Raw genomic sequence first — 12,262 nt, 5'->3', positions numbered from 1 at the left:
CTGAAGGATGGAGCTGCTCTCTAGGGCTCAAGCATTCACTGTGTCTCTTGTCTTTAAGTCAAATATCCCTGGAATAATCCCAGCTAGCCTGGAGTTGAAGTTAACCAGACAAGAGATACCAGAGACCTCAGTGCAAAAACTTCCTTTGGGAAAAGCTTAGATTAGCTTTGTTACATACTTGCATTTTTCTAAGACTAGTCTTACTCCTTAGATAATATCTTCTTGAAGAATTGGCAGCAAATTCCCAGCCCTAAACAAGAATGTCAGGCTACTCTTTATTTTTTTTTCTTTTTTTTTTAGTTTTTTATTTTTTAAATTTTAAAATCTTTAATTCTTACATGCGTTCCCAAACATGAACCCCCCTCCCACCTCCCTCCCAATAACATCTCTCTGGGTCATCCCCATGCACTAGCCCCAAGCATGCTGCATCCCGCGTCAGACATAGACTACTCTTTAAAGCGAGAAATTTAATTCCCAGAATTATAACGGAATAGTCAACGTTCAACTTTGCTGTCATTTTGTGGCAATGTGGAATAAGCCATTTTCTTAAATGCATATTAAGTTGACAGGCATAAAGGCAAATGTCAGCGATACATGCAGGCAACAGTTTTCAAATCTGATGACACTTGAATATGGAAGAGCTTTTTCTTTCGAGATTGTCAATCTATGTAAATCAACATAACAATGAAATGGTTTGTCATTTTAATTTGCATTTGTATCTGCATTCATTAATACAATTATTTTAAGAATTCATTGAGAGCCTTTACTATATTTTTTAATTGATTAAACCAAAGTATAGTTGATTTACAATGTTGTGTTAATCTCTCATAAAGAGCAAAGTGACTCATTTATACATACATATACCTTCTTTTATTCTTTTCCATTATGGCTTATCTCAGGGTATAATAAATATTCTTAAAAGTGGAGAGGCAGTGATGAAATTCACATAAATACAGAGGTATAGAAAAACTATAATACTGCATCACATCCAACTCAAAGACGAATCTTTCCTCTGGATAGCCTTTATTAACTAAGTCATTTACTCATTTTGGACTACGATGGATGAACAGTGTTCTCAAATGACCTCTTTAACTTTTCACTGTTAAATTTCCTTTATCTGTCTTCTCCAACTCCTTGGGTCTGGCCAACATCCCAACTAATCATGTCACTCTTTGACCCAGGTGAAAATTTATATCAGAATCCATCTCAAGACAAGATTCTAGGAACTGTTAGAAGTAAAAGGAAGATGACATGAGTACATTTCTACAGTCGATTGTCAAACCAGTCCATAAGCACCCTCTAGGAAATGTACGGGCTCTAGCCATACATGAAACCAGTCTATTGTTCCATGTCCAATTCTAATTGTTGCTTCCTGACCTGCATAGAAGTTTCTCAAGAGACAGGTCAGGTGGTCTGGTATTCCCATATCCTTCAGAATTTTCCACAGTTTATTGTGATCCACATAGTCAAAGGCTTTGGCATAGTCAATAAAGCAGAAATAGATGTTTTTCTGGAACTCTCTTGCTTTTTCCATGATCCAGCAGATGTTGGCAATTTGATCTCCGGTTCCTCTGCCTTTTCTAAAACCAGCTTGAACATCTGGAAGTTCACGGTTCATGTATCGCTGAAGCCTGGCTTGGAGAATTTTGAGCATTACTTTACTAGCGTGTGAGATGAGTGCAACTGTGCAATAGTTTGAGCATTCTTTGGCATTGCGTTTCTTTGGGATTGGAATGAAAACTGACATTTTCCAGTCCTGTGGCCACTGCAGAGTTTTTCAAATTTGCTGGCATATTGAGTGCAGCACTTTCACAGTATCATCTTCCAGGATTTGAAAAAGCTCAACTGGAATTCCATCACCTCCACTAGCTTTGTTCGTAGTGATGCTTTCTAAGGCCCATTTGACTTCACATTCCAGGATGTCTGGCTCTAGGTGAGTGATCACACCATCATGATTATCTTGGTCATGAAGGTCTTTCTTGTATGGTTCTCCTGTGTATTCTTGCCACCTCTTCTTAATATCTTCTGCTTCTGTTAGGTCGATACCATTTCTGTCCTTTACGTCAAGGCTGTATATTGTCACCTTCCTTATTTAACTTAAATGCAGAGTACATCATGAGAAACGCTGGGCTGGAAGAAGCACAAGCTGGAATCAAGATAGCCGGGAGAAATATCAATAACCTCAGATATGCAGATGACACCACCCTTATGGCAGAAAGTGAAGAGGAACTAAAAATCCTCTTGATGAAAGTGAAAGAGGAGAGTAAAAAGTTGGCTTAAAGCTCAACATTCAGAAAACGAACATCATGGCATCTGGTCCCATCACTTCATGGGAAATAGATGGGGAAACAGTGGAAACAGTGTCAGACTTTATTTTTGGGGGCTCCAAAATCACTGCAGATGGTGACTGCAGCCATGAAATTAAAAGACGCTTACTCCTTGGAAGGAAAGTTATGACCAACCTAGATAGCATATGCAAAAGCAGAGACATTACTTTGCCAACAAAGGTCCATCTAGTCAAGGCTATGGTTTTTCAGTGGTCATGTATGGATGTGAGAGTTGGACTCTGAAGAAAGCTGAGTGCCAAAGAATTGATGCTTTTGAACTGTGGTGTTGGAGAAGACTCTTGAGAGTCCCTTGGACTGCAAAGAGATCCAACCAGTCCATCCTAAAGGAGATCAGTTCTGGGTGGTCATTGGAAGGACTGATGCTGAAGCTGAAACTTCAGTACTTTGGCCACCTCATGCCAAGAGTTGACTCATTGGAAAAGATTCTGACACTGGGAGGGACTGGGGGCAGGAGGAAAAGGGGATGACAGAGGATGAGATGGCTGGATGGCATCACCGACTTGATGGACGTGAGTTTGAGTGAACTCCAGGAGTTGGTGATGGACAGGGAGGCCTGAAGTGCTGCAATTCATGTGGTCACAAGAGTCGGACACGACTGAGCGACTGAACTGAACTGATACATGAAATACAACTGCAGACAACCTGGCATTATGTATTAACTCTTTTGGACCATAACTATTTTAGTATTACTTTATTATTTCTTCAAGAATATTTCATATAAGGTTGGTGGAGATTGCCACAAGATTGGTCTGAGACTGAAAGAGGTGGAAGAGGCTATTTACAGGAAAAGCAGATATTTAAAAAGAAGATGGCCTGCATTCACTGGAAACTTCAACAGAACCAGCAAAATTTGGAAATTACTGGATTATCCAATTCAGGCCCTAAAAAAGAGTGAATCAACTACTAAAAATAGATGTTCTATTCTACTTTCATCCCTGTACACAGAGCTAGGTTTTAATACTACACTTTAGAAAAGCAATGTTGCAAAGTCTTTAAAGGAAATATTTTAAAAAATTATGACAATTTCTTGAACTATGTAGCTGTTATCTATTGAGATGTAAAAAGTTGAGAATGGTTACTCACGAATGGAAAAAAAGATAGCTTCTGGATTTTTTTATTTGTGACCTTTATAACATGCAAAAAGATTGTTTGGAGCACATGAGATGGCCTTTAGAAAAGTTTAGGTCATTTCTAGTAACACACAAAGGGGTTATTAGAAAGGACATGGCTGTTACACAATCTGAAAAGAAGAGGCAGTTTGGATGGTATAATAAGTCCTGCTTGCCTGAAATTAAAATGTATTTTTAAACATAACTCTTTGAGAGCTAAGTTCACTTTTATCAATTAAGAACCCACTTACAAAAGCCCTTGGACAGACTCAGCTAGTGACTCCCAATAATATCTTTTCGTGTACACAGGAAAGGGGAATCTGGAAACAGCCTTAACAATGTTAAATACTGTTCAAGAAATAAGGCTTTTTGTTAAGAATAACAATTAGGAAAGACATCTACTTCTTATAATTAGAGGAAAAGAGTGATTTGATTTAAAGACATGGACCCAGTTCTGAACTGGAAAAAAAAATTATGATGGGTGCGCCTCTTACCATGCACGTCCACAGTGGTAGTTTTGTTAGTGGTTCCAGCAACGTTACTGGCCACACAAGTATACTCGCCTCCATCCTGCAAGCGGACTCTTTCAATATGGAGACTCCCATCACTGCGTACAGTGATGTAAGGGTTTTGGACCAACTTGAAGGGAAAAAAAGTTATTTTTAATTAAAAAGGCAATAGTGTCTAAGCCAAAAGCAGATCTGCTTTCTTTTCCAACTGGATTATTAAATGTCTTATAAAATAATGAAATATTTTAACATCCTTAAGTGAAAAATGATGAGCATAAAATGTTACCAAGCGTCATAACATTTGTATGTCATTGTGATATACCACCAAAAATTCTATCCATTAACATCTGTTGGAATTATGCATAGGTTGGAAAGGGAAAGAAACAGAAACAACATTTATTCCCTGTTTCTGTAATTTTGGTTATCATGCAGAACCCAAATTTGACTCTTACTATTGCCTTAATTTGTTCTTTTTCAAGAAGATTTGATTACCACTTGCAAGCCATTTGACATTTTTAGTTTGGCAATCAAGCATCACTCAAACGGAGAGAGTGATCTCAACACCCACCCTATTCAGATACAAATATTAGATGTCAATGCATGATATAGGAACTACATGAGAGAAGGGTGACAAGAGTTTGTTAATAATCATTACCTCTAACTCTGTACCATTTATGTATTTTGTTCAATCACAGGGTACTTTAGTGCTCAAACAGTATCATCCTATGTCATAAGGGCATTTATTATTGAGTGAGGTGCACTAGTTTTTCTCAGGTTTTTATGCAAATATAAACATTTTTACATCTTATTTCATGGACTCAATTCACTTTTAATTGGCACTTCAAGAGGAGAGTAAGTCTAAAGACTCTGGAAAATAGAAGGAAAAATGCTCTGAACTAGATGAAAATTTATTGCCATAGATAGATGTTTACAGAACAATTCCTGAGACCTGTGAAAATTTTTCAAATTTCTTCATAATCACAAGCTATGCCTTGAAAAACAATGAGGAAAAAATTGATCTACATTGTAAAATAGTTCACTGTAAAAGAATGTTTGAAGATAATAATAAAGATTAAAATATAACATGAAACAATTTTATGAGAATATTAACATTTTATTATGTCCTGCAAAAAAAGGACATAAGATATTTAAATGCTATGAAAACAAACTTCATCCTTGCTTCATTTTTTACATATTCTGGAATTTTCTAGTAACACTGAATTTAATGCAAAATCATAAAAATTACACCATTGACTATTTCTCCATCATACTAATTCCAAAATCATATAAACTGCATAAACATATTAATACTGAAAAAAAACATTTATTTTTTAAATGTTTGCATATTTATTTTATTGAAATTTCAGTGGCTGAAACACATTGCCTCTTACTCAAGAAAATTAGGAATATGAAAGCACGGATTTCAAATGCTCTTACCATGGCCGAATTCTTAATCCACCGACGTTCTGGAATGGGATTTCCAGCCAGTAGAGCACAAGGCAAAGTAAGCTGCTGTCCTTCAATTACACTGGTAACTGGGGGGCTGATTCCAATGAGTGGAGCGACTAAATCAGAGCGAGCACACAGCCACCATCAGCACTATTTCACTCAAAAGGAAGGCCAACTCTTTTATAGACCAAGATGACTACTAATGAAGCTATCAGAAAACTGAGTTTTCAAGAACAAGATATTTAAATGCACAAATTAGAAGATAGAGATACAGGACCCTTCTAAGCAAGAGAGACTGGCAAGAGGACAGGTAATAGTATAGAAGTAAAGACAGTTACATAGAGTAGGTCTACAGCTCAAAGGCCTGAAAAGTCAAGCCAAGAAATTTGCAAAATATTCAACAGACAGATGGAGAGTGAGTGAAAGCACTGATAAATAGAAAAGTAGAATCATCAGCAACTATTCATCTGGGAACTTACTGGACAAGGGACAATTAGAAGGGATGAGATGAGTGACGAGGCTGTCATAACAGCTCAGGAAAACAAAATGATAGAAGGCACAGAGGCTTTGTAAACGTATCCCTTTCTAGAAATCAATGAATAAATTCAACATGAATCAAAGTAAAAGCCCTAGTAAAGTAAAATCCAAAGTGAAAGCCCTAAGAGATTCTGCTTGGAAATCTTAAGCTTATGTACATGCTGTTCCAACGAACAGACATAGAATATAAATTTAAGCGTGTGCCCAAATAGGTATTTTAATCAGTGGGAAGAGAATATTCAATAAAAGATACTGTACCAAAGTCTGACCACTTGGAAAGAAAGGATTTGGTATTCCCACTTCATATCACACACAGAAACAATTCCATGTGGACTAAAATGATAAGTGTAAAGAAAAGAACTAGAAAAGAATACCACCAGTGTGTGTGTGTCTGTGTGTGTACTCAGACTTAATTTATTCAGCTGAGCTTCAGTTCTTCAGGTGGAAGGTAAGGAGCTTAAAGCGGACATCTCTAAGGTTATTTCCACGTCTAACATCAAGGAAATATAAAATAGGGTAGAAGGGAAGGACGGCTAATGTTGCAATCATATATTTACCTTTTTTTTTTAATGGTACAAGGAAGAGATGAGGTAGTAAGAGAAGCCTGATGTTTGCAAAAAGTGTGCTAAGTACTCCATTGATCTTACCAAGTCCAGTCACTGTTACTGTTGTCTGGGACTGGATCTTTCCAAACTGGTTTTCCGCTTCACAAATATATGTCCCTTTATCGCTTGCCCATAAGTCTAAAAAGAAGAGATGATTCACTCACTCAGCACCACCCATTAACCACATGTGAGTCACACTGCTGAGATCTGCGAGTGGAAAATATGACACTGCCGCCTGGTAGTTCCCATTCTAGGAAAAGAGACATAGATAGAAAACAACAATCCTACTGCAGTGTGAAAATGCTCTCATTTGAGCTTCAGACCCTGAGCTGTGGGAGCAGAGAGACAGAAGTGCCTGACGGGAGTTAGGGAAGGAGTCACATAGGAGTTAATATCTGCTTGTGCATGTAAGCTTAGCAGTGTCAGATTCTTTGCGACCCCATGGACTGCAGCCCGCTAGGCTCCTCTGTCCTTGGGATTTCCCAAGCAAGAATACTGGAATGGGTTGCCATTTCCTCTTCCAAGGGATTTTTCCAACCCAGGAATTGAACCCATATCTCCAGCCTCTCCTGCACTGCAGGCTGGTTCGTTACTTCTGAGCCACTAGGGAAGCCTGAGCTATACCTTAAATACCTTAAACAACGGGTAGAACAGAGGAAGGGCAGTCCAAACCCAATCGGCTCAAAGGCAAGAACATGACTTGAAAAATCATGCTCTGTTCAAAGAACGGAAATATGTATCACCTCCCTAGGGACATTTTGGAGGCTGGCAGGAGAAACTGTTTTCATTGATACAATGATTAGTAGGAGAAGCTTCACCGGTGACTCAGCAGTAGAGAATCCATCTGCAATGCAGGAAACCTAGAGATGTGGATTTGACCCCTGGGTCAGGAAGAGCCCCTGGAGGAGAAAATGACAATGCACTCCAGTAATCTTGCCCAGAAAATCCCATGGACAGAGGAGCCTGACAAGCTACAGTCCACGGGGTCACAAAGAGTCAGATATGATTTAAAATAACAACAGCAAATGATAAGGACTGTCTACTGGCGATAACTAGGCAGACAATGCATGGGGATGGATTCACAATAGGAATAATATCCCAAGTTCAGCAAGACTTTCGAATGCCCCACTAGAAATTTTTGGATTTGATGACTTTGTTTATAATTATTTGAGCCTACAACCTAACCTTGTTTAAGTGGAAGAAAGAACGAACTTTTCTAAGATTGTATACCATTTTAGAACCAGCCTAGAGTTTCTGGGTCATCAATTCATATTCCTTTATCACCCTACATTTCAGTTGTCAAGTTCATGATGATGTAAATAAACATGTATACATACTCTGTGAGCACTGCCTGGATATTTATCTATTACTGCTGCTGCTACTGAGTCACTTCAGTTGTGTCCAACTCTGTGTGACCCTATGGACTGCAGCCCACCAGGCTCCTCTATCCATGGGATGCTCTAGGCAAGGGTACTACAGTGGGTTGCCATGCCCTTCCTCCAGGGGATCCTCCCAACAAAGGGATCAAATCCGGGTCTCCTGCATTTCAGGCAGATTCTTTACCACTGAGCCACCCCAGGGAAGCCCATTTATCTCTGAAATACGTAGTATTTTAAGAAAAATTACTTTGTTTTCTTTTGTACTAAATTTGCATGTTAATTTTTTTTATTATGTAGGTCAGTCAAATATATAAAATTTTCAGAGTAATAAAAAGCATATTTATGAAATATTTTAAATTAAAGATTGTGTTGGGGATAGGGGAAGGATTACTGGGTTACAGGTTGTGTGGACATAATCAGGAGCCTGAAGATGAAGAGGTAGACTGCTACCTTTTAAAAAGCATTGTTTTATCTTACAAGCAACTGGAAAGTCAAAAGGTTTTAAATAGGGGACTGACTGTCATCTTTGCAAATATCTTAACTAAAATAAGCACATTTTAATCTATTGATAAGACACTGACAGAGAAAAAATAATAGTTTTCCATTATAAATACTTCCCTCCTATTTCAAAGAGTGCTGACCAAGTTTCTACTCTGTTAACCACATGCATTTGACTATAGAATTTGCATCTGGTAAATGCTGATGGCATGTACTCTCAAAGTTAGCAAACATTCATTTGCCAAGGCAACTTTGGCAAACCACCTGGTTAATAAGTTGGAGATTATTTCTAACCAAGACATTTTTCATATTATCAACTCAGACTATTTTGTAGAGAAATACAAAATACCACTGAGAACTAAATTTCTAATTGTTAGCTTCCTTTTAGAGAATTTACTTTGAGCAACTGGCAACCACTGATGAATACACTGCCCTTGTTTATTTTTTCTTTTCTTTCATTTCCACCAACTGATTTGTTTTCAATTCTTTTTGTTTCCCTCTGAGCTGTTTCTCATCACCACTGTGTCAATCTATCTGTGTGAGCTTCTCTATTCTTCCTTCTAGCTCATGTCTCCTCTATCCTGCAGAGGAGCTGTTCTGAAACAGTACTTTCACATGCCTTTTCCTGCCTAGGAAGCTTGGGGGGCTATTTGCTACCTTACCAACTACATTTCTTCACCTGCACATTTCAGGTTCTGCACAATCTGACCCATCTATTAAGTAATTCTCGTATGTACTAATATGGCCACCTGCTCAGATAGTAGATTATAAAATATCTGAGGGAGGAACCCCATTTTGACTTCAGTCTTCACCATAGAGCCTAGCCCAAAGCTGAACATGTAAGTGCTTGTAATTAGTTTAATTTGCACTGAAACGTTAAGAGAGGTTAATGTACATTTGACATTGTTAATAAACATGAAAATTACTTATGGGGAGCCTTCTACAAAATATCCTAAAACATATTTTTTTTAAAAAGTCAATTAATCATTGAATTGGTTTTACTCCTCTTATTCCATTATCCAAATATTCTTAACAATATTTGAAAAAGTACTAAGAGTTTACAAATATCTGAATGCTTAAGAGAGTATTGGTAAAAGTTTGAGATGATGGAATATTTGACTATTTAAAAAATGTTTTGCTCCAGATAGATAGTTTTTAGTCAACATTGATAGTGAATAGGGTCCCTATGAATGTGATTATGAATTCTTGGCCCCAAACAATTAACATTAACTAACTACTAGTAATATTTTACCTCTCTAGACAATAGTTGGTACAAGAGTAAATAGACATGATTACTTATCCACCTACAGGCCCAGGTTGACTCTTTGTAATAAGAAAATGAGCTATAAAGAAGACATACTGCTTCATAAGTCTTTATGATATAGTAACAATATAAAATTAAATAAAATGCTATTCATTTATGATAAATCCCAGGCATGAGTTCAGTATTATTTTAAAATGAAATTCAACAAACACAAAATGTGTTGGGAAGATTAATTTACTATTTTGAACATATCAACGCCTATGTATACTTTCAATGTACATATTCATATAAAATATATTTCCTTTAACCTACTTGAAATAAAGAGATCTCCTGTTCTTAGTTGGCTGATGGAACTCACTGAAAAAGGTCTTGAGAAGATGGGTATGTTGTCTAGTCTTCGCCATTTAATCTTTGGTTCTGGATAACCCTGGACATAGCAAGGTAATGTCACATTTGAGCCAATCTCCACAGATACATCAGTAGGTTCTTGTATAAAAACTGGAGGTGCTGGAAGATATTTAAAATGAAAAAAAAAACACAAAAAACGGTTATTGGTATTGTATACAGGCACACGAAATAGAAATTAATTTATAGCTAATTTAATAAACAGCATGAATAAACTGCACCCACGGAATTAAAAGATGCTTGCTCCTTGGAAGAAAAGTGATGACAAATTTAGATGGCATATTGAAAAGCAGAGACATTACTTTGCCAGCAAAGGTCCATCTAGTCAAGGCTATGGTTTTTCCAGTAGTCATGTATGGATGTGAGAGTTGGACTGTAAAGAAAGTTGAGTGCTGAGGAATCGATGCTTTTGGACTGTGGTGTTGGAGAAGACTCTCCAGAGTCCCTGGGACTGCAAGGAGATCTACCCAGTCCATCCTAAAAGAAATCAGTCCTGAATATTCATTGAAAGGACTGAGGCCGAACCTGAAACACCAATAATTTGGCCACCTGATGCGAAGAACCGACTCACTGGAAAAGATCCCAATGCTGGGAAAGACTGAAGGAGGGAGGAGACAGAGACAACAGAGGATGAGATGGTTCGATGGCATCCCTAATTCAATGGACATGAGTTTGAGGAAGCTCCAGGAGTTAGCGATGGACAGGGAAGCCTGGCGTGCTGCAGTCCATGGGGTCGCAAAGAGCTGGATACAACTGAATGATTAAACTGAACTGAATTTAATAGACAAACAACAGATTGAATTTGAATCAACTTATTGTTCATATACTATTACAAATATCTGTTTTAAATACTCTTGTCTGCTATTAAAAACACATTTTCTTAATAAATGGAGGCACAAGGAAGTTCAACTATTCCCTTAACGTGATTAAGATAGAAGCAATGACAATTTAAACCAGGATTTCCTTAACTAAAGAGGATCTTTCATTTTTGGAATTTGTCTTTTAGTTTATGCCACACTCCTCAAAACTTTTAACTTTTCTAATAAATAAGTCTGCTTTGTAATGAAATACTTCAGACAATTTCCAAAACTTACTTTTTCAGTGGAATTTTTAAATAAATTAATTCATATCAGGGCTTATTCTTCAATAGATCACTATATAACAAAGTGAAGTGAAGTCGCTCAGTCGTGTCCGACTCTTTGCGACCCCATGGACTGTAGCCTACCAGGCTCCTCCCTCCATGGGATTCTCCAGGCAAGAGTACTGGAGTGGGTTACCATTTCCTTCTCCAGGGGATCTTCCCAACCCAGGGATCGAACCCTGGTCTCCTGCATTCCAGGCAGACACTTTAACCTCTGAGCCACCAGGGAAGTCACAAGCAGACAGTATTTAATCTTAAATTATATTATTGGTGTATATCACATTCTTGCTTCTCAATACATTTTATATATATATATATATTTTTTGTATTTTTCAGTTGAAGAAATTGAAGCTTAAAAATCAATAATTTAAATTTACAGGGTAGCTTTTGATAAATGAAGCCTAGGGAGTGATTGGAGAAGGTGATGGCACCCCACGCCAATACTCTTGCCTGGAAAATCCCATGGATGGAGGAGCCTGGTGGGCTGCAGTCCAGGGGGTCGCGAAGGGTCGGACACAACTGAGCGACTTCACTTTCACTTTTCACTTTCATGCATTGGAGAAGGAAATGGCACCCCACTCCAGTGTTCTTGCCTGGAGAATCCCAGGGACGGGGGAGCCTGGTGGGCTGCCATGTATGGGGTCGCAGAGTCGGACACGACTGAAGCGACTTAGCAGTGGCAGTAGCAGCAGGGAGTGATTAATCTTAGAGTTAAGAAATGACTCAGAAATTAAAAAATTATAGATAAGAAGGCTACAGTTATCTACATAATTTACTTAACCACAGAAGCCAGAAGGAAAAATGAGAGGTTAACAGGCCTACTGTGGAAAACACAGGAATGCAAGATAGGGAGGATGCTGTCAGCAAGCCTAAATAGATGAGGCTCTCAGTATATCCCACAGAAGTTATGAGTAATGATGTATGAGGCATCAGGCAAGGAGAAACATAAGAAACTATTAGAGGTAATAGATGAAGCCTGTTCAGTATAGAGGAAGCACCCTAAGAAGGTCTGCTTGAT

General features: G+C 37.9%; 1 protein-coding gene across 1 annotated transcript in view; it reads right to left on the bottom strand.

The window, feature by feature from the left end:
* The window catches only part of HMCN1 (hemicentin 1), a 543,718-nt gene that overhangs the window by 258,081 nt on the left and 273,375 nt on the right, over window positions 1-12,262 (bottom strand). Inside the window, exons 16-19 of the mRNA XM_069546297.1 lie at window positions 10,011-10,205; window positions 6,600-6,695; window positions 5,404-5,531; window positions 3,952-4,096 (exon numbers count right to left, since the gene is read on the bottom strand). Of these exons, the coding sequence (XP_069402398.1) occupies window positions 3,952-4,096; window positions 5,404-5,531; window positions 6,600-6,695; window positions 10,011-10,205 (564 nt within the window). The remainder of the gene's footprint in view (window positions 1-3,951; window positions 4,097-5,403; window positions 5,532-6,599; window positions 6,696-10,010; window positions 10,206-12,262) is intronic.

The sequence above is a fragment of the Ovis canadensis genome, chromosome 12 (assembly GCF_042477335.2).
Source record: "Ovis canadensis isolate MfBH-ARS-UI-01 breed Bighorn chromosome 12, ARS-UI_OviCan_v2, whole genome shotgun sequence".
Taxonomy (NCBI): Eukaryota; Metazoa; Chordata; class Mammalia; order Artiodactyla; family Bovidae; genus Ovis; species Ovis canadensis.
Note: the sequence above shows the minus strand (reverse complement) of the source record. Positions and strands in the feature narration are given on the sequence as shown.